General features: G+C 59.6%; 1 protein-coding gene across 1 annotated transcript in view; it reads right to left on the bottom strand.

Moving 5' to 3' along the window:
* Nucleotides 1-929: 929 nt before the first annotated feature.
* LOC111156292 (RAB11 family interacting protein 3) overlaps nucleotides 930-20,380 on the bottom strand; it is a 78,854-nt gene continuing 59,403 nt past the window's right edge. Inside the window, exons 6-15 of the mRNA XM_022517070.1 lie at nucleotides 19,752-19,886; nucleotides 15,578-15,613; nucleotides 11,203-11,296; nucleotides 10,307-10,410; nucleotides 6,125-6,265; nucleotides 3,994-4,075; nucleotides 3,085-3,222; nucleotides 2,723-2,878; nucleotides 2,406-2,546; nucleotides 930-2,325 (exon numbers count right to left, since the gene is read on the bottom strand). Coding sequence (XP_022372778.1) covers nucleotides 2,212-2,325; nucleotides 2,406-2,546; nucleotides 2,723-2,878; nucleotides 3,085-3,222; nucleotides 3,994-4,075; nucleotides 6,125-6,265; nucleotides 10,307-10,410; nucleotides 11,203-11,296; nucleotides 15,578-15,613; nucleotides 19,752-19,886 — 1,141 coding nt within the window. The 3' untranslated portion in view covers nucleotides 930-2,211. The remainder of the gene's footprint in view (nucleotides 2,326-2,405; nucleotides 2,547-2,722; nucleotides 2,879-3,084; nucleotides 3,223-3,993; nucleotides 4,076-6,124; nucleotides 6,266-10,306; nucleotides 10,411-11,202; nucleotides 11,297-15,577; nucleotides 15,614-19,751; nucleotides 19,887-20,380) is intronic.

The raw sequence follows: 20,380 nt of genomic DNA on the forward strand, positions 1-20,380 counted from the left end.
ACCTGGGCTCAAGCCCCTTCAGTGCCCTGCTGGATGGCTGAGGGTGGGGTCCTTGGCCTTCCCTGAACCTCAGGTGGTCCATTTGTCTCTGACGTGCAGGCAGCTAGCTCCGTGCGAGGGAGGTGTTAGACGCATGGTTTGCTGCTTCGTGGACGCCTGGGCTGGGGAACTGAGTTTGGGAGCTTTGGCTAACTCCCACTTCAAATTACATTTGCTCACTTACCCACAGAATCTTCTCACTGCGTGCCCTTGACGACGGTGGTACCTGCGCTCTCCCCCGAGCCTGACCACCCAGACTGACCTTCCTCATCTTTGAGCCAATCCGTGTTGAGCCTGTGCCTTCAGTTTGGGTACCGTGCATGACGTCCTGGGGACATCACCAAGCCCCAGATCTGGGATGCAGCCCCTCAACCCAGCCTGCACTCGCTGTGTCCACCATGAACACCCACGGCCCCAAAGGCCCCGTCACACGGCTTCACCCCAGGAGGGCCCCCTGGCTGAGCTCTGCTGGGGGTCCAGACTAGAGGTACAAGCCTGGGACCTGTAGGAGGGGTCAGCTTGAACAGAAGCTCTCCTACAGAGCTCACATGGTACAGAGACCCCCGGATACCTTGGAGGGCCAGGCCAGGCCCAGGGCACCCCACCCAGCCCGCAGACCCCATGGAGGAAGAAGCCGGTCTCTGCGTGTATAGACAGCTTTAATCTTCAGCGAGACTGTCCTGGCCTTGCCCTTCAGCAGCCAGGCCACCACGGCACTGCCTGAAGAGTCTTTCTCAAGGGGAAGGCAACAGGGTCACTGTGCATGTCGACGTCTGGGTGTCTGTGTGAAGCCTCTCCCAGCAGTCCCCGTTTACAGTTACGGGACAGCTGAGTGATGGACAGAGACAGACCCACATCTGTGTCACCGGGGCAGGGCTGGGCACGGAAAGCAGAGTTCCAGTATTTATTATCATACATATATATATTTTATGTGTATACACAGATAGTTTTCTCTCTTGGAAGTATTAAAAAATTGATCAACCTTCAATCTATAAAAAATACCTACTCTACATGATAGAAAAATCTCTCCTCCAAGTTTACACTGATTTACACCCAAGGCTTTCCCCAAAATGTACAATACGAGGCAACGTCTTAAATCTTAGTGTAGAAGGTGGGCCACATGGAGGACGGAGGGACGCAGGGCAACACACACACACACGCACGCAGACGCACACACACACACACATGCCCTCTCACGCACACGTGCACACAGCAGTGGCCCGTCTGTGTGCAGGCCCAGCGGCCCCCATGGTGATGCGGTGCCTGGCACTGGGGGCACAGAGCCAGGCAATGATTTCCTTAACGGAGCCCCCAGGCTGCTGGGAGGGCCCTGTTCTCCATTCTTGATCATGTACTGGGAGAACCAGCAGAGCTTGGCCACCTGCAAAACCCAGCTTGGGGAAGGACGGCCACTTCGACTTCAAATCCCAGGGGAAACGTGCACTCTGCTTAGGAAACCGGGACTCCCCTGGGGCAGCTGAGACCTGCCGGGGGAGGGGCTGCTCCAGGAAGCCAGGGAGGCCACCCCAACCGGGAGGCAGTTTCTCACCAGGATGCTGCCTGCACCTGGGGTCACAAAGGCCAGTGACACCCACCCTGTCCAGAGAGCATGCTCCGCATGGTGAGACTCTCAAGTCCTGATTTCAAAAGGGAGGCTCCTGCCCCAGCCTCCACGGGAGGGTCTGGCGCTGGACCGAAGTGATCCTCTGGACGGGAGCCGGCCCCGGGAAAGCTGGGACCCCCGCAGCTCCCAGCCAAACCCTGACGCGCACGCCCCGGCTGCCTGTACTCCCCATGCCACCGCATCTAGCGAGAGGGTCCTGGGGCTGCCGTGCCATCACGTGACGGCCTCTGAGCAGATCATGCAGAAGCACCCTGGTGGGGACACATCCTTCCTTCCTTCCCTGATGGGTAGGCAGCAGCGGGGTCTGCCACATGGGAGGGAGCTCCCAGAAGGGCTCACCTGAGCTGGAGACGTAGTCTCCGCATCTCTGCAGAGAGCAGCCCAGCCCCACCCTCTCCTGTGTGGGCCCCAGCCCTGGGCTCCCGTTCCTTCTCCTTCCGCAGACCCGTCACTGCGCCCCCAGCCACTGGTCTCAGGCGCACGCGTGCCGTGGCCATCTCCTGAGTGTAGGTGGGGTCCTGGGCCCACCAGGCTGGGCCTTCCTGCCTCTATTTGACCTCCAGGATGGATGGGTTGGTCTCCATGATGGCCACGATGATCCGGTCAATGTAATCCTGCAGCCGGAAGTTGATCTCCTCCTGCTTCTGAATCGCGTCCATGAGCTGCGGGAAGAGCGGTGTCAGCGCCGGCCTGGTGCACAGACCATGGCACACATGGGTGGCCGGGCCTGGCCAGGCCTTACCTCATCTCGGGAGACGGAGCTGATCTCCGCAGCCAGGGACTCCGAGAAGGACGTGGAGAAGAGGTTCTTGGCGCCCTGGATGCTCAGGTTGATGATCTGCCCATTGAGCTCGTCATTCTGCTCCTTCAGGTTACGGTTATCCTGGGTGGGGGAGCGCGCGGGAGCCTCACTCCTGCAGCTGGGACCCTACTGGTGGCTGAACCGGCACAGGGACCGGCCAGAGGGGCTTCCCGCTCAGCGTCCCAGCCCCCCGCATGACCCTGCCCCGTGCTGGGCCCGGAAGTTTCCGCAGCGCCCCAGGGGCGAGTCTGCCGCACCTGCTTCAGCCTGCGGACCTCCTGCTCCAGCTCGCTCTCGCGGGTGCGGCTGTTGTACTCCTGCAGGCCCACGCTGCTGCCGCGGCCCCTCCGCTGCTCGGCCTCCAGCTTGAAGAGCTGTAGGTGCTCCAGCTGCTTCCGCAGGTCCTCGATCAGCTGCGGGCACGTGCGGGGGAGCCGGGTTCCAGGCACCGAGGCAGCAAGTGCCAGCCCTCGGCGTCCTGACCTCTGGCTGCATCCAGCGCCATCCCCAAGCAGGAGGACGATGCCACGCTTCCCAAACCCCTCCCGCCCAGCAGCCCTGCCCGGCACGACCTGGTTACCGGCCTCCGGTCTCCGGACACAGAGGATGCCAGGCTCACCTCCTGGGTTGCCTCCTTGTCCCTCTGGAACTGGTGCCTCTCGTGACTCAGCCTGTCCCCCAGCTTCCTCCTGTTCTCCTGCTCATCACTGAGCCGCAGGGACAGCTCTTCGATCTCATCTAGCAACTTCTGCTTCTCCTGCGGCGGGAGGATGTCCGCTGCGGCGTGCCCGCTGGCTGCCCCGTTCGCACAGCTCTCCTGAGCGCGCTCAGCCCCTTGGGCTCCATCATAAAGGCGGCCCCTGAGCCACCCCATCATGACCAAAGTGCACACACCTCTGGGGGCACGCTGACCCTGAGCACCATGCGCACGGGTGGGCCCGGAGAGCACCTGGTGCGCGTGGCTGCAAGGGCCACAGGGACGGTTTCCAAGGGAGGCGGGGCAGGAAGGACCAAGGCAAGAACAGGACCACAGCGGCTCTGCAGGAAGTGCTCACAGGAGCCAGAGCACATGTGGTCTTGGACGTCCTCAGGGTTCACAGCTTCCCAGGGGACCTTGGCAAGGAGGGGAGGAAGGGGGCAGAGGCCTCTCGAGGGAACACCCGCAGGACCAGGCATGGGGGGTCTAGCTGAAGTCGGCCCTGAATTCAACCACACGTCCATCTCAGCTGAACCCAAAGACCCATGTCTGTGGGGACGCTGGGATGTCAGGCAGGGACCAACAACCTCCAACAAAGTGATGGCCAGACTCAAGCTGTCCTTGTCCCCATCCCCGGGGCCCGTGGGCCCAGGGCCATCAGCATGCTCTCTGGAGTGGTTCCACCCTGCGCTGGCTGTGCGGCCGTCCCACTCTAAGAACCTGTCAGTGGCAGAGGGCAGAGGAGCGCCCTGACGCTAGCCGGGCCGATGGCGTGCCCACCTGTCACGGGGCCGGGCCCCACACGCTCAGCGCTCCCAGCTGACCGCTCACCTCCTCCAGGCGCTCAATGTTGGCCTTCAGACAGGGCGTGCAGGACCTCAGCTCCCCATTCTCCTCGTCCAGCTGCTGCAGCCTGAGACACAAGAACAAGGCTGGGACCTCATGCCCAGGAAATGTGCCTCCCTGAGGCAAGGGAGGCCCCCTGTCCTGACAGCCACCCCGCGAGTCACCCAGGGACCCACAGAGGCTCCCCAGGAGGCCCCAGACCTCACTCAAGTACTCTAGGCCCCAACTTTTCGTTAAGCTAGGACGGTCATTAAATATACTTTGGGTCTAGGAACACTTGTGGGTTTACACAAAAGCTGCAGACACAGTGCAGGGTCCCTGTGGGCTCAGGCCCCCTTCCTGCAGGCCATGTGCTCATTGCTGTGGTGGCTCTGCCGCCCACACAGCCACACTGGGATACACTAGTCCCCAAACCACCCACTTCACTTGATTTCCCACCGGTGCCCCTCCTGCCCTGGGGCCCATCCCGGGGCCACACTGCACTCTGTCGCCGCGTCTCCTTGGGCCCCTCTGGTCTGCGGCAGTCTGTAGGACCTCCTTGGCTCTTTGTGAGCTTGGTCATTCTGGGCAGTTCTCGTCCCATATTGCTCCGATGCCCCCACACTGGGTTTGTCTGGTGTTTCTGGGACGAGACGGGTCACAGAGGCGAGGTGCCCTTGTCACCGATCAGGTGCCACACGACTCACCGCAGGCCTGGATCACCTGGTGAAGGTGTGTTTCCAGGTGTCTCTTCCCGCGGGTTCCCTGTCCCCTGGAAGCTGGTCACTGGGCCCGGCCCGCGCCCCAGGGGAGGGAGGACTCTGCTCCAGCCCCGGGGGGCATCTCCCCGCATCACTGGGAATCCCTCTGTGAGGAAGGTTCATGTCTGCTCCCCACGTCTTCACCAGGGCTCACGTCGAGTGGGGCTCCAGGTTATGGTCCGGTAGTAGTATTAGTGTGTTACTCAAAGTGGTCCAGCTTTGACCTCTGGGAGCCCTCATCAGCTGCCCCATCACTGTGTGCAGATCCATGCTTCTCTGAGCACCTCCCTACTTTCTGACATGATGAGAAGCCGTGCTGGCCTCACTCCCATCCCAGCCACAGACTTAGTCCCTTCTCCAAGGAGCCTCTTCTCTGCTCCACAGTCCTGTCCATCGTGTCGCCTTCTGTGGCCGTCTGCACTGCGCACGTTCTTCTTGGGCACCACACTAGACTGGGGCCACACCAGAGAGGCCCTTGTGCTGGGCTGACCTCAGGGTGCTGACCCCTCCCACCGCCCCCACCCCCAGGTAACTGCAGGAGGTTGACGGGATCCAGCCACACAGAGCAGGCAGCAGGTCTGCTCAGAAGCAGTGGAGTCCCGCCCTGTCCCCTGAGGGCTTTGCGACACCTGGTATACCTCGCTCCCCACGAGCTGCTGCCCTGCTCAGAACCCCAGGGGAGAGGCTACCCGCACACACAGACGAGGAACACACAGCCACGCTGTGCCGAGGCCCAGGAAAGAAGGTCCCCCAGCTGCCCGGGCCTGGCTGTGTCTGCCAGCAAGGAGGCCTCACGTCCGGATGGCTGGTGCCGCTCGGGGTGCAGCCTTTTCCGCAGCCCGCCGGGAGGCCCGCTCTCGGAAAGGCCTCACAGGAGCTCCTCTTCCACTCGGTCGGCCGCACCCCAGCCGAGGCGCTGGAGAGGACCGCAGGCCACAAGCCCTGGGGTCCTCTGAGTTCTCAAAGCGGCTCTGGCTCAGCGACCAAAACCCCTCACAGCCCTTGGGGAGGCGCTCCGGGAGCCCTCGGGCAGCCTCTTCAACCACTCCTGGCTGGGAGCCGTGTAGGACCGTCCCACGACGGGAGGAAGCCCTGCATGGGGGGCCCGACCTGCGTGGGGGCAGCTGGCGGTCTCGCGCTTTCCCTGCGTGCTCCCCGCGGGGCGTGCCCCCCCATCTCTCTGGACTCTTGAAGGCTCCCACCTCCAGATAAGCAGAAGGGGACCCCGCCAGCCTCAAAAAGGACGGGGGACAGACTCCACAGGACACCGGGTAGGGTCTGTCCGCGAATTCTGAGCCTGAGCGCGGTTCACAGCCTTCCTCGCGTGGCTCCTCCCCGGCCTCCGCAGTCCGCTCCCTCCCCGGGCGGCGGCCCACCTGGCCTGCAGGCTCTCCACCGCGATGCTCCGCTCCCGCTCCATCTTGCACAGGAGCTCCCGGTGCCGCCGTGCCTCCTCCAGCGCCGCCTCGCAGGCTCGCAGCTCCTGCTCCTTCAGCTGCTCCTCGAGGGCATTGGCTCTGCGAAGGTGAAGGGGCGAAGGTAAGAGGCCTTCTGCTCCCTGCGCCAGGGACCCCTGCAGGAGGGGCCGTGGAGACCCCCCCACAGGTCCGGCCAAGGGCGGTTCTGAAGCAGAGGACGTGCCTGCCGAGACAGCCTCTGCTTCCCACACCTGCACCCAGGGCCTCAGAACCAGAGTCTCCGTCGCTTTTGGGCAGCGCATCCCCCATCCCAGCGTGTGGGCAGGAGCCTCCCCAGTGGCACAAGCCCACCAGGGGCTACCAGGTCCCGGGAGGACCCCGCACTGACCCTGCGGGCCGCACGCCCAGGCCACCCATGGCAGAGGCAAGGGGATGTGTCAGCGAGAACATGAGGACAAAGGGAATGTTCTTGTGGGGGCCCTGACCCTGGTGCCTACCAGACCCCCACAGGCAGCTGCAGGACACAGGGACTGACCACCCCAAAGAGAAGGGCTCCAGGCCCTGCGCAGAGCGCCCACGCCTCCAAACTGTCCATGCACACAGGGCTTCTCCACCTCTTTCTGGTGCCTCACACCAAGAGTGAACAGACTCCATGGGAAAGGTGTCGACACAGAAGCGGCCGAAACCATCAGAGAGAACACACCTCACGCAGGAGAAAGCCCTATAATTCACACTCAGAGTGTGTGACCTGCCCCACAGGGAACAGGAGCAGAACATCTGAAGTAAAAAAAAATTCAGTAAGAGAGGGGTGCCTGGGGGGCTCAGTTGTCGGGCGTTTGCCTTCAAGTCAGGTCATGACCCCAGGGTCCTGGGATCGAGCCCCGCATCGGGCTCCCTGCTCATTGGAGAGTCTGCTTCTCCCTCTCCCGCTCCCCGCTGCTTGTGTTCCCCCTCTCGCTGTCTCTCTCTGTGTCAGATCAGTGAGTGAAATCTTTGGGAGAAAAAAAATCTGCAAAGTGGAGAAAAGAGACAGAAGCAAACACACATTTAAATAAATAAATAAGGAAATTCAGAGTGTTGAAAGAGAAGACCAAGGATATTACATTTTTCCAAAGAGGAAAATGGGGACACCTGGTGGGCTCAGTCAGTTAAGCTGCTGCCTTCAGCTCAGGTCCTGATCCCAGGCTCTTGGGATCGAGTCCCGCATCGGGCTCCTTGCTCAGCGGGGAGCCTGCTTCTCCCTCTCTCTCTGCCTGCCCCTCTGCCTGCTTGTGATCTCTGTCTGTCAAATAAATAAATAAAATCTTTTTTTTTTTTTAAGATTTTATTTATTTATTCGACAGACAGAGAGATCACAAGTAGGCAGAGAGGCAGGCAAAGAGAGAGGGAAGCAGGCTCCCGGCCAAGGAGAGAGCCCGATGCGGGGCTCCATCCCAGGACCCTGAGATCATGACCTGAGCCTAAGGCAGAGGCTTTAACCCACTGAGCCACCCAGGCGCCCCAAATAAAATCTTTAAAAAAAACAAAAATAAGGGGCGCCTGGGTGGCTCAGTGGGTTAAGCCTCTGCCTTAGGCTCAGGTCATGATCTCAGGGTCCTGGGATGGAGCCCCGCATCGGGCTCTCTCCTTGGCCGGGAGCCTGCTTCCCTCTCTCTTTGCCTGCCTCTCTGCCTACTTGTGATCTCTCTCTCTCTCTCTGTTGAATAAATCAATAAAATCTTTAAAAAAAAAATAAATAAATAAAAAAAAATAAAAAGAGGAAAATCAGTGCCTGGGCAGCTCAGTCAGTTCAGCATCCAACCCTTGAGCTAAGCCCAGGTCGTGAGATCAAGCCCTATGTTGGGCTCCACACTGGGTGTGGAACCTGCTTAAAAAGAGGGAAATGGCGGAATTAGAGAACAGGAAAGTAAAGAAAATGAGAAGAAACGTCCATAAGGTCTAACACATTTGATGAACAGACGTTCAGACAGATAAGGAGATAGAACAAAACGTACAGAGAAATAATTCTAAAGACCCTCCTGAAGCTGAGGGGCATCTCGGAGATTTAAAGGTTGGCATCCTGTGCCATCACAGGAAACGGGGGGCCTTCTCAGCGTCCCAGGTGAGAGCCCAGACCCCACAGAGGGCACTGGCGCCCACCTGCCAATTTCCCGCTGTGGTTCCAGACGCAGCCCCACTCTCTGTGGGCGGACACACTCCAGACACACGCGGCCTTGCCGGGCCTGCTCCTCTGCACCCACCCCAGGCAACTGTCCAGGGACACCCTCCGCAGACGACGAACGAGCAAGAAAAGAGGAAAACACGGGATCCGGAAAGCAAGAAGCCAAGCACGGGGGGCGCCCGGGGGCCCAGCTGGTTAGGCGTCGGACTCTGGGTTGCGGCTCCGTCCTGAGCTCAGGGTCCTGGGATGGAGCCCCACGTCGGGCCCTGTAGTCGGTGAGGAGCCGCCTTGACGATTCTCTCTCGGCCGCACCCCTGCTCAGGCACACTCGGGCTCTCTCCCTCCCTCTAAAATCAGTCGTCTTAAAACAATCAGATGAACAAACCGCAAGCGTGAGAACCCGGGTGGGGCTGCTGGGACGCCGGTAGAGGGGCAGCAGCCACGCAGCAGGCTAGAGACACCGTGGACCTGAGGAACCCTCAAGAAGCAGCAGAAACATGTTGTTTTTAGGAGAACTCAGGAAACAGCCCAAGAAACACCCACAGGCTTGGACACGGCAGGCTGTTGGGCAAAGGCCGTGGACTTTCCACTCCATACATGGGTAACTGGTAGGGCCGTCAGATCAGACGGAGCCTCACCAGGCAGCTGGACAAATATGAGTGCTGGCCCAGCCAGGTTTCCCTGGACATGGACAGGCAGGGGAACAAACATCCCCGGAGCCCCTCCGCGAGCACGCTGGGCCCGCCCTCAGCTGGGCAGCAGGACCAGGCGGGCCAGCCCCGCTGGGGGAGCCTGGGCCGGGTGCAGGGTCCAGCCTAGGCTCTTGGCTGCACAGAGGACCTGATGCAACTGTGCTAGTGGAGTGTGGGGGCGTCTGCAGGAACGACCCACTCTAACTCCCAGCCTCCGAAGAGCAGACTGCCCGCCCAACACCAGAGCAGGGTCAGGGAGTGCGTGCCATCCAGGATGGAGCGTCACAGCAGGAGTCGAGTGAGTGCACGGGGCCTGTGACCAGCCCTGCTGCCCGGGTCAGGGGCAAGCCTGCGGAGGCTGCGAGGGGAAGGGCCCTTGCCTGAAGTCACCGAGCGCAGCACTGATCCTCCTTCACGCCCCTGGGGCCTCCCACCCTCGGTCCGCGTCCCCGCATACCCAGCTAGCTGCCTGCGCACACAGCCCAGAGAGCTGCAGCTCCTGAGCCAAGCCCCTACGCCGCCCGGAAACGTGCTGCCTTCAGCTGGGCATATGCGGCACAAGCCGTCCGGGACATAGACGGCCGGGCGGGGGGCGGGGGGGCAGGTCATGCCGCTCCCTCAGTGACGCACTGCCCCCCGCAGCACAGGGCCCGACTGGCCCAGGCTGTGCGTCCCGTCGCCCAGCAGCTGCCACTCTACTTCCACCTCTGCTGCAAGGGCTTGCAAGGACCCGCGTGCTTCCAGGGCTGGGCCCACGCCCAGGGGCAGGGGGCTCTGGAGGCCCTGCCCTCACAGTCCCCACCTGCTGGCTCCAACAGCGGGCGTGGTGGCCCGCAGGACACAGTAGAGGGAAAGGGGAGGATGCCATGCCTCAAACACAGCCATCCGCACGGAGCAACAAGCCCGTCTCCAGGAGTGTTGGAGTCACGATGGGTTCTCAGGAATAGGGGACAAGAGCTGAGGCCCCATCAGAGGGTCCCAGTCCCCTCTCCCCAGGTGGCCTCTGCCACGTGCTCAGTGCGGGTGGTGTGGCTGCCGGCCTCACCGGGCCCGAGAGCTGAGGAGGCGCCTCCCCTTGCTCTTTCCTCTGCGGCCTGATGAGATGCAGGGGAACGTGCTGACTTGGAGGTGTCCCGTGCTGGCTCCCAGCAGCCAGTGGAGGGACAGCTCCAGATGGGAGCCACAACTATGGCAGCGGAGACCCTGCTGTGGGAGGTGCAGAGGGCCGTGAGGGCCAGGCTCTCACACAGACAGGTGACCATGGCCACAGAGACCCTCCTGCCTCACCTATGCACAAGCTGGAGGTTCTCCTGCCTCAGCCGGCTGTGCTGCTCCCCGTTGGCGGCAGTGTCCTTCTCCAGCTCCGACACCCGCTTCTCCAGGAAGACAACCTTGGGAGTGACACAGTGGCCTCAGAGTCCAGAGGCAAGAGAGCCTGCATTCCCAGCCCACTGTTTAGAAGGCAGTGTGCACTAGGCTAGAGCTGGGTCCACCTGTTCATGGAGGAGGTGGGCACGGGGGTGGGGTGGGAACAGAAGGTGAGCATGGGGGTGATGGGAGGGGGTGAGCACAGGGGAGACGGTGGGGGGACAGGAGGAGGTAAGCATGGGGGGGATGGAAGGAGGTGAGCACATGGAGGATGGGAGAAGGTGAGCACGGGGTGGGGAATGGGAGGGGGTGAGCATGGGGGGGACGGGAGGAGGTAGGGGTGTACTCACACCCCTTCTCATCTCCTGCTGAGCAGACCCTCGGGAAGCTTGGGGTTGCTTCCACAGCGAAGTCGCCCTGCCCCAAGGAACCCAGCCCACACGGCCTCTCTGGGAACTGCCACAGTAGTCTGGCTCTGTGATCACCACCCTGAAACCCTAAGAGCCTGCCTCCACGGGCCAGATGAAGGGCGTCTCTGAGCATCAGTGCGCCCAAATGGGCCCACAGACAAATACAGGCAACATCTGACCTCTCGGCTCCCTCTCCACACACAGCAGGAAATGTTCCCTTCCACCCCTGGCCACTGGACAATGCCAGGAATGGTGGAGGATCTAATCACCCCTGATGGCACCACCACTGCCCCTCAGCCAAGCCCGCACCCCATGTGGCCTGCACCCTGATGCAGCAGCCCAAGCGCCTCGAGACCTGGCTGTTCTCAGTGGGGGCCTCCCTCCAGCCTGCATCCCGGGGCCCACCTTGTCCGCAATGTCTTCCTCCATGCACTCCACTGGGTCCGGGGCTGGGTCCTGCAGGGTGTCCATGGTCAGGGCCGCTGACTGGTGCAGGTTCCTGAAGAGAAGAAACAAGAGGCCAGTCCAGAGAATGACCTCCAGGAGAGTGGCGAGAGGCGCCATCACGAGTTCTGGGAACATGGGGGTTTCCAGGCCCATCTGAGAACCAGAACCCACAGTGCGGGCCCAGGTCTCTGCCAGCAGGGTCCCGGCAGGACGCTGCTGCCCAAGGGGCAGAACAAGTCCCTGCTGCTCTCTGGAACCCAACCTCTCGGCCTCCCTCCCTGGCAGCAAATGGGTGAAGGTACTTTGTCCTCAGTAATAAAACACGACTTCGTTCCCCTGTGATAGGAAATCATCTCCTCTTCTGCCACGGGCCTGTGCAACATTACTTCAGGATCCTGACTTCCAGATGCAGCACCACCCACATGTGCAAACCTACTCCTCGTGGCAGGGACAGGGAGAGACCAGGGTCTCACCGAGAGCTTCTCAGGGGTCAAGCCTGGGAAGGTGCACAGACCCAACCGTCCTCTGTGGCAACAGGTCCAAGGGCCCAGCCCCACGGGCCACAGGGCCCCTATCCCCCTGAGCCACATCGGGAGCTCCCACGGGCCTGTGAAAGCCCCCTCGACACCCTCAGAACTCCTGCCTTGGCTCCTCAGCCCCTGGCCCCCTAGCAGGTGCTCAGCAAACACATGTGTGCCGTCCCCCTAGAGAGTCTTATTGGCGGACACTCCAGCAGCTCTCACCAGCTGCACCTAAAGCTCTCAGAGCACTGGCCCGGAGCGCCAGCAGCGTGTCCCCTGTGCCGACCAAGGCTCCAAACTGAGCAGCCTCATGTTCAGAGCTGTGTGTCCCTGACACAGCCGCTCCTCCTCCTGAGCCTTACTTTCCCATGAGACAGGGGTCACAAGCTAGGAGGAGGAGTCGACGAGATTATACACAGAAACAGCTCCTGTGAAAGACTTAATGCAGGGTAAGAATTCAATAAAACACTATTAAAATTACACAGAAGATGTCCATCACATGAAAATCTGTTATTAAACGTATGAAGTTCTGTTTTCTTTTTAGTATTGACTGAGCTTGTGCATTCCTCAAATTTCTTCCAGAAATGTTCGAAGGGGGTAAAAAAAGGCGGCCGTCTTTACCCCTGAATGTATCCTGGGTGGACTGAACCCAAAAGGTCATCCTCTTTCTGTCCAGTTGCTGTTTCAAACACCCATGACTTAGGCCCCACCAAGAGCTCCTGACGTCAGTGCTGGGGCACCAAAGACCACCCTGCAGAGGAGCCACAGTCTGACACGTCACCCCACCCTGAGCTCCTTCCAGAAGCTCATGGCCTCCCAAGGGCTGGACACGGGACAGGAAGGGGGCAGCTAGCATGTGGCCACTTTGGGCACATGCTGAGGGGGAGTGCCTCTTTCACGTCAAACCACCCTCCCTTAGGAGACCCAGCAGGAGAAGGTGCCATGGGAGACGTCTGACGCACCAAGAATGCCCTTTGCCCTGTGGCAGTCCCGCTGGCACTGCCCTTACCCCGCTCGGCCTGAGGCCAGCTCTGTGCTGCGGCCTCCAGGTCCTCACACGCAGGCTAACCCCACAGCCACGCCCACGTGCAGGAAGCACACAACCAGGTCACAGAGGCTAGAGCTGGTGGTTGCGAACCCCACGGTCCTATGACAGGGCCATGTGTAAAGGCCTGAGTCACCGTGAAGAGTAAAGTACCACGGATTTTGAGTTTCCTTAGAATTCTAGCGCCGGTTTTAAGTGCAACACGGCAGCAGATCACAACCGTGTGTGCGTGTGCGCGTGTGTGTGTGCATACAGTCTGGAAAACAGGCTGTGTGTGAACCGTGACTACAGACACCTACGGACCGGGCTTTTTCATGCCAAAGTGTATCTGCGAAGGGGAGCTCACATTCTCAGAGGCTGTTTCCAAGGAGCGGGCAACAGCGGAGGCAGCACGGCCCCGGGGCCACAGAGCCCGGCCACATCCTCGACGTGGGAGGATGGGCGGAGGTTCTTACCTTCCCTCATCTCAGCCCCTGTAGCGTCTGTGGGGTGGAACACGGGTGGGGGGAGGAGGCAAACAATGCCAAACGTGCAATCCCTGTGGGGTCTGGAACAAACATCATGCTCCCTGGAGTCCGATGCCCTCTACAAGGGGGATGGTGAGAACGAGTGCAGAGGAGGGTGGGCGACCTTCACTTCTGCTGGGTCCTATGCCCCTAGGACTACAGAGAACAGCAGGAGGCTCACATGCCACACACAAGAGAGAAGGTGTAGGGAAGGGGCAGGAGGGCTGCAGCCGCCACCTGAGACTGCACAGGAGGGTTCGAGACCACAGCTCACAGAGGGGGGCCCACAGACAGCACGCACACCCACCCACAGCCCAGCACGGATCCCTGAAGGCCAACAGCCAGGCCCGATTCCTCTCTGGGAAACCAGAAGGCAGCGAGGCTGTCTACACCACACACCCACCAGCAGCCGCGAGCAACCACTGCGCTGTGAGCGGCGGTGGCAGCCTGGCTATGAGGGAGAACTTGAACAAGACAGACAAGGACACAGGGAAGAGATGGGGAGAAAAAGCTTGTGGCTCGTCAAAGGAGGGGCCAGAGTGGACCAGTGTGGGGGCAGCAAGGATGAGGTGGTCAAGGCCACAGCCAGGAGTTCCCAGAGGGAGAATGGGGGACAGACAACCCTATCAACAGCTCGAGAAAGGTCCGCGGGACGAAGGGTGGGAACAATCTGTCACTCTGCCCACCATAATTAATGGGAAGAAGGACTCACAAGACTCATCGTAGAGAGTCTGAACTTCAGGGGCAGAGAAGACATGTGAAAAGCTTCTGGAGAAAAGGTCACAAAGACAATCAGCAAACCTCAGGGTCCAGGCAGCAGCCCTACTGCTGGAAGGTGCTGAGTGGTTCCTGCAAAGCTTGGGAACGGGAGGGGTTCCCAAGCTAGAATTCTACACCAAGCCAAAAGATGGGAGGAAAGCACCCAGCAAGGTCTCAGAAATGTATATCCAGGGCGCCTGGGTGGCTCAGTGGCTTAAGCCTCTGCCTTCGGCTCAGGACATGATCTCGGGGTCCTGGGATTGAGCCCCTCATCGGGCTCCCTGCTCAGGAGGAGCCTGCTTCCCCCTCTCTGCCTGCCTCTCTGCCTACTTGTGATCTCTCTCTCTCTCTCTCTCTCCCTGTCAAATAAATATTAAAAACAAAAAACAAAAGAACAAAAAAAAAAAACAAGAAATGTATCTCCAGGGCGCCCGGGTGGCTCAGTCGGTTAAGCGTCTGCCTTTGGCTCCATCACAATCCTGGAGTCCCGGGGTCGAGCCCCGTGTTGGGCTCCCTGCTCGGTGGAGAGCCTGCTTCTCTCTGTCCCTCACTCTGCTCATGTTCTTACTCTCCGTCACCCTGCTCATATTCTTACTCTCTCTCTCTCTCAAATAAAATCTTTAAAAAATAAAAATTTAAAAAACATTATCTCAGGGGCACCTCTTTTCCTGAGGAGGAGTAAGAGGGCGAGTGGACAAGAACCGTAGACGAGAAACGCTAAGGATCCGGAAGCGAAGCGACAAGTGGGGAAACAAGTCCCGGCGCACGCAGGGGCCGCAGGGCCGGGGGTGCTGTGTGCAGGGGTGCAGGGGCGCGGTGAGAAGGCGAGGCCAGCAGCGATACCACAGCCATCACTGCCTCCGGAAGAAGACGTGTCTGAGAAAGGACATAAATGAGCGTTGCGCAGCATCCTGTGAAGGACGCGCTCACCGGACAAGCCCTGCGGAAACTGTGCCCAGAGCCAGCCTGGCGGGGCGGGTACCCGCGTCTCTCCCTGCAGGAAGCCAACAGGTGGACCCCGAGCTGGAAAGTGCAGAAATGGCCACAAAAGCGTGTTCTTCAGAAACGCAGCATTAGGCATGCGTCCTCCCCCTCCTCCTCAACTTGGAGAGCCGGGGAGGAGCAGAGCCGCTGGAGGAGGCCGACCCAGAACCCAGACCTGGGCTCCGCCATGACCCTTGCAGATGCTACCGTGGACAGCAGACGCCCGGCGACGCCGCCAGCCAGGCCCGGACCTCACGGCGAAGACGCGGTAAGAAGGGTGCCGCGCCGGAAGCCTTCAGCACAAACCTCCCCACCGCAGGCCCGGGTCTGCTCACAGCAGCGCCGATTCTTTCCAGAACTCACCCCTGAGAATTATTTTCAGTCCCAACCGAGACAAGTGACTTCCAAAGGGGTCAGAAAGTACTTTGGAGAATGGTATTTTCAAACACGTTTGTAAAGAGCTGTGGTCAGTGACATGTCTCTGAAGGACAGCTCAGTGAGTAACGAAGGTCTCCTACCTTGCCACCTTCCTGCTGGAGAGCCGCTTCGCTGGACTGTGCAAAATCAAAATAAACAGGAAAATCATGTCAGAGAACAGACAGGGAGGAATGGGAGGAAACAGGAAACTCAGGCTGAAGAGATACGGGGTGGGGGACACGTTCACAGGCAGGCAGCGCCTGCTCCCAAGGCCAGCACCATGCACAGAACGGCCTGCTCAGCAAAGCACTCGGGGACACGGGGGCAATCTCGGGGCCTTGCCAAGGCCAAGGCAAGTCACACTACTCTACTCCCACAGAAATCCCGGACGGAGCGACGACCAGATCTCAGCTCAGAGGCCGAGTCCAGCACCGCACCCACCAGTCCGCCACACAGGGTCCGAGCTGCCGGCAGCTGCCACGCCCCAAACGCACCCCCTCCCATCACTTGGCCATCAGCGGCCTCCACACAAAATGGGACACAGGCCTGTTGGTGACAGGAAAGTTCTGTCATCAAGCTTTGACTTGGGCACTGAAACCACAGGGTCCAAAGTCCCGCCCTGCGGCGACCTGGAGGCCCTTTCTGCAGCCACTTCCGGGCAATAAGTACGGTCAACCACATGTCATCTGGCTAACAGAACATCTGCCGTGGCCAAAAGGGCCGAACTTACCTTATCGCTCACTTCTGAAGTCCAGAGTTGTTGTTTTAAGATTTTATTTACTTATTTGCAGGAGAGACAGATGGCGAGCGTGGGTGAGACAGCACGGGGCAGAGGGAGAGGGAGAAGCAGACTCTGCTGAGCAGGGAGCCCTGATGCGGGGCTCATCCGGGACCTGAGATGGTGACCTGAGCCGAAGGCAGACACCTCGCCGACTGAGCCAGCCAGGCGTCCCCTAGTTTTATTTTCCAATGCGACTGCTAAGCCACAGGCCCCGCCCACGAGCAGCAGCCCTGTCTCCAGCACCGGAACCGGCCGCGGCAGCCTCCCTTCAGCAGGACCTCTCCGACACACTGCGACTCCCTCCAGGCTCAGGCCAGGGAAGGAGCGGCGGAGTCAGTTACGCCGTCTCCCACCTCGACTCCTTCCTACTTGTTCCGTAGAAATGGATCCGGGCCCCTTTCCAATTCCTCCTCTGCAGTTTCTACCAGTAGAGGGTGCTGGAGGGCTCCCACGTGTCCACGTGTCTACCTGTCCTCTTGTCCTCGGGGACATCTGGTCCATCGGGGCCCAGATCCCGAGCGGCGCGGCGGCGTCCTCACAGCTCCACAGGGAGTTCCCTCTCAGAGCGCCTCTACTGAGGCCCTTCCTAGTGAGGCTTTCTGGCAGCCAGAGGGCAGACTTCCACCATGTTGTAGAAGGTAGGCTCCCACCAAGTCCCCCAGTGTGGGGAGCAGCCGAGCCCCCCGCCAGCGGCGACTGCCCCTCAGAACCGCTGTTGGGGCGAGCCCCCTTCACTCTCAGCGGCCGGCACCTCGTCACAGTCCCCACGTGCGGTTGCTCTTCGTTAAACCTCCTCGTGTGAACCACTGCGTGCTCCCCTCTCCTGGCTGATTTCCTCCAAGTGTCCCAGGAGCCAGGGTACATAGCGACCTCGCACAGACTGCACCGCCAGTCGGTTTTGAGGTTTGTAATTTGAAAATAGGCTTTATACTCTTGATTTCTTAATATTCTTACTAATTTTTACGAAGCAAATCTTTTTATAGAGGCTCCCAGGTATCTGGAAAACAGAATCACCACTATAGGCATGTTCTGAGGTTCACTGGGTAGAAAATATATTTGACAGGGATGCCTGGGCAGCTCGGTGGTTAGGCCTCTGCCTTCAGCTCAGGTCACGATCTCAGGGTCCTGGGATCCAGCCTCACATCGGGCTCTCTGCTCAGCGGGGAGCCTGCTTCTCCCTCTGCTGTTCCCCTTGCTTGCGCTCACTCTCATTCTCTCTCAAATAAATAAAATCTTAAAAAAGAAAGGAAGGAAGGAAAGAAAGAAAGAAAAATACGTTTGACTTCAGAGCTTCCAGACACAGTTGGGACTGAATCACCTTTTACCAGCCACAAACCAAAAGCAAATACATTTATTTCATGACAATTCCAAGGAAACCAACAAGCAAGATTTAGGTCTTCTTCGCTTCAATGTTTGGGATAAATTTCCCCACAGCTGTGTTGTGATTCCAGTGATGACTTTAATGGCACATGAACCCACCTTGACTGGGTCTTCCTCAGGGAATGGCTGAGACTGGGCACAAGGCCCCACAGAACTTGCCAGCTACACGGGGCCGCATCTCAGGCTCCCCCTCAAAAGGCCCGACAGAGGCGACTGTGGCCGTGCTGAGGCAGGTTCTCAGCACAATAAAGACCACTCCAGAAATGAGAGATCAGACCCATGTCTTTGTGCTTACTCTCAAACACAGACAAGGCATTCCTGTACTCGAACCCCGAACAGCAGGACAGCGGGTCTCCGCATGGGAGGCCAGGTGGAGGGACCTTCCCGGAGCACACCCGGCTAAACACACGCTATGTGAAGTGAAAGAATGGTTTTCCCTATGATAGAGGCCAGCAGGTCTCTGAAGTCCCCCAGAAGGCTAGGTGCTGTCAGTGCCACTAGGACCCCCCCAGACCCCCTCAGGAAGCTGCCAACTGGCCACACAGAATCTTCGCCCCTTGACTGGGCATGTGCTGGGCCACAGCCTGTGCTGCGGGTGTCGCCCAGAACCTGAGAAAGGGGCTGAAGACACCAAAGGGGCTCCACCGGACAACAGGCAGGTCCACGGGTACAGCCGGACTGCCGGCCTCAGCGACCTGCCAGGAAGACTGAGCTGGCCTTGGCCTCAGGCTCCTCAAGACAGGGGACAGTCTGCGGAAGACAACTCCTCCAAACACACTGCAACCGTCAGGATGGCTGGCCTTTCTGCCACACGTTCTGTAATCTGCAGCGGCACTGGGCCCCTCTTCCAGGAAGCCACTCCAGACTGCCACCCAGGAGCACACAGCCCTGATCAACACCTAGCATCCTGGCCTGGCCAGCGTGTGAGCTCTCCATGGGCCCCGCACCCCCTCTGCTGGGCTGGCGCTGCGAGGCACGGGGCCTGCCACACAGGAAGCTACATCACCGACAAGTTCAGACACGTGAATACGGACACACCCCTCGGTACCAGTCTCTTTAACTGGAGTGTGTCAAGCTGTGGGGAGCCAGCAAAAGGAACCGTCTCCTTCTGGAGCGCTGACCTGAGTAGGTTGGGGATGGAGGATGGAGAGGCAGGCAAACAGACACAACCCAGAACTGGGAGACGGGGAAGAGGGACAGAATGGGGACCGACCAAGGCCGGGGGCAGCAGGCACATGCTGGCTCCTGGGTACCCATCGAAAAACAGAGTAGCAAAGCTGGGTATTTTGGTAACAGAGTCTGAGGCAGCCTTACAGAAAAGGGTCCAGGGGACACGTGGCTGGCTCAGTCAGCAGAGCATGTGACTCTTGATCTTGGGGTTAGGAGTTTGAGCCCCAAGTTGGCTGTAGAGAGGCTGTAAAAATAAAAAATCTTAAAAAAGAAAAACCAAAAGGCTCATGGAAAGGCTCATGTGATTTAAACATACACTCCTGAAAGCTGTTTACAAATCTGTTTTTTGGAGAGCCAGAGGGCATGAGCTGTGGAAGGGGCAGAGAGAGGGAGAGAGAGAATCCCAAGCAGACCCCATGCAGAGTGTGGAGCCTGACATGGGGCTTGATCTCCCAATCCTGAGATCATGACCCTCTCCAAATTCAGGAGTCAGATGCTGAACAAACGAAGCCACCCAGGGACCTCGACAAATTAGTTTCTAAGGCCCAAATGTTACTTTAAATTTCACAAAGCCCTTTCATGTGACTCTCAGTTAAGGAAATCTTGCAGTAAAACGAGGAGAGTACCTCCTTCCAGGTGCAGACACTTTCACACCCTGGATTTCCTCACGAGGGACACACAGTGCGTGAAGCCAGTTTGCTCCCGTGGGACCAGAAGCGGAGGCTCGGACGGAGGCATGCACACAGGGCGAGGAGGGCAGAGTGCACCGGACACAGGCTCAGCTCATGCGGGGCCGGGGGGCGGGGCGGAGGAAGAGTCCTGCCATCGGCACACTCGTCTTTCGGTGGCAGTGGCACCTGTGGCCAGAGCCACCGGCCAGAGTGCGGCGACGCAGACTCTCCCTCCGCGTGCACGCAGAGCACGGCCAGGCGCCAGACCGTTACCTATTCTGTTCGAGATCACTGAGGCGAGCAGAAAGGTCCTCGAGGCGGTTGATCTGCTTGTGGCACTGGCTACAGTAAAACTCAAAAGCCTCGTCAGTGAGGACGCAGTGCAGCTTCGCGGCCAGCGGGTTGGTGCTAGAGAGACAGAAGTGTCCGCTCAGGACACGTGCGCACCCCAGGCTGTCGGCCACTCCACGGAGGGGCCGGACAGAAGCATGCTGTCAGCTGCCCAGCTGTGCGGGATTCGGGCTCTTTCCTTCAACTGCCGGGAGCCCACCTCCCTCAACATCACCTCCGGGCCTGGTGACACGCACCAGCTCGAGCAGCAGGGGACCTGGCCACACACCTGCTCCTTCCTGGTCAGGTGCTCAGAGGAAACAGGTGGGGCCCCTGGGCTTCATCATAAAACAAAAAAGCTTCTCTAACAAGTAAATGGCCGGACACACTACTTTCCCCTTTGTCCAAAACACATCAACTGGAGGGCAAAGCACGAGGGGGTCTCGGTTCCGGGACTGGAGCTACTTCCGTAACCGCTCCGAAGCCCGGCAGCCTCAGACACGGTGCGCGCGTGAGGCGTCAGCGTTAACTCTGTCGTCGCTCAGACCTTCGTTAGAAACTCGGGGTTCTAT

Source organism: Enhydra lutris, unplaced genomic scaffold (assembly GCF_002288905.1).
Source record: "Enhydra lutris kenyoni isolate GAN:26980312 unplaced genomic scaffold, ASM228890v2 scaffoldscaffold45, whole genome shotgun sequence".
In the NCBI taxonomy this organism is placed as follows: Eukaryota; Metazoa; Chordata; class Mammalia; order Carnivora; family Mustelidae; genus Enhydra; species Enhydra lutris.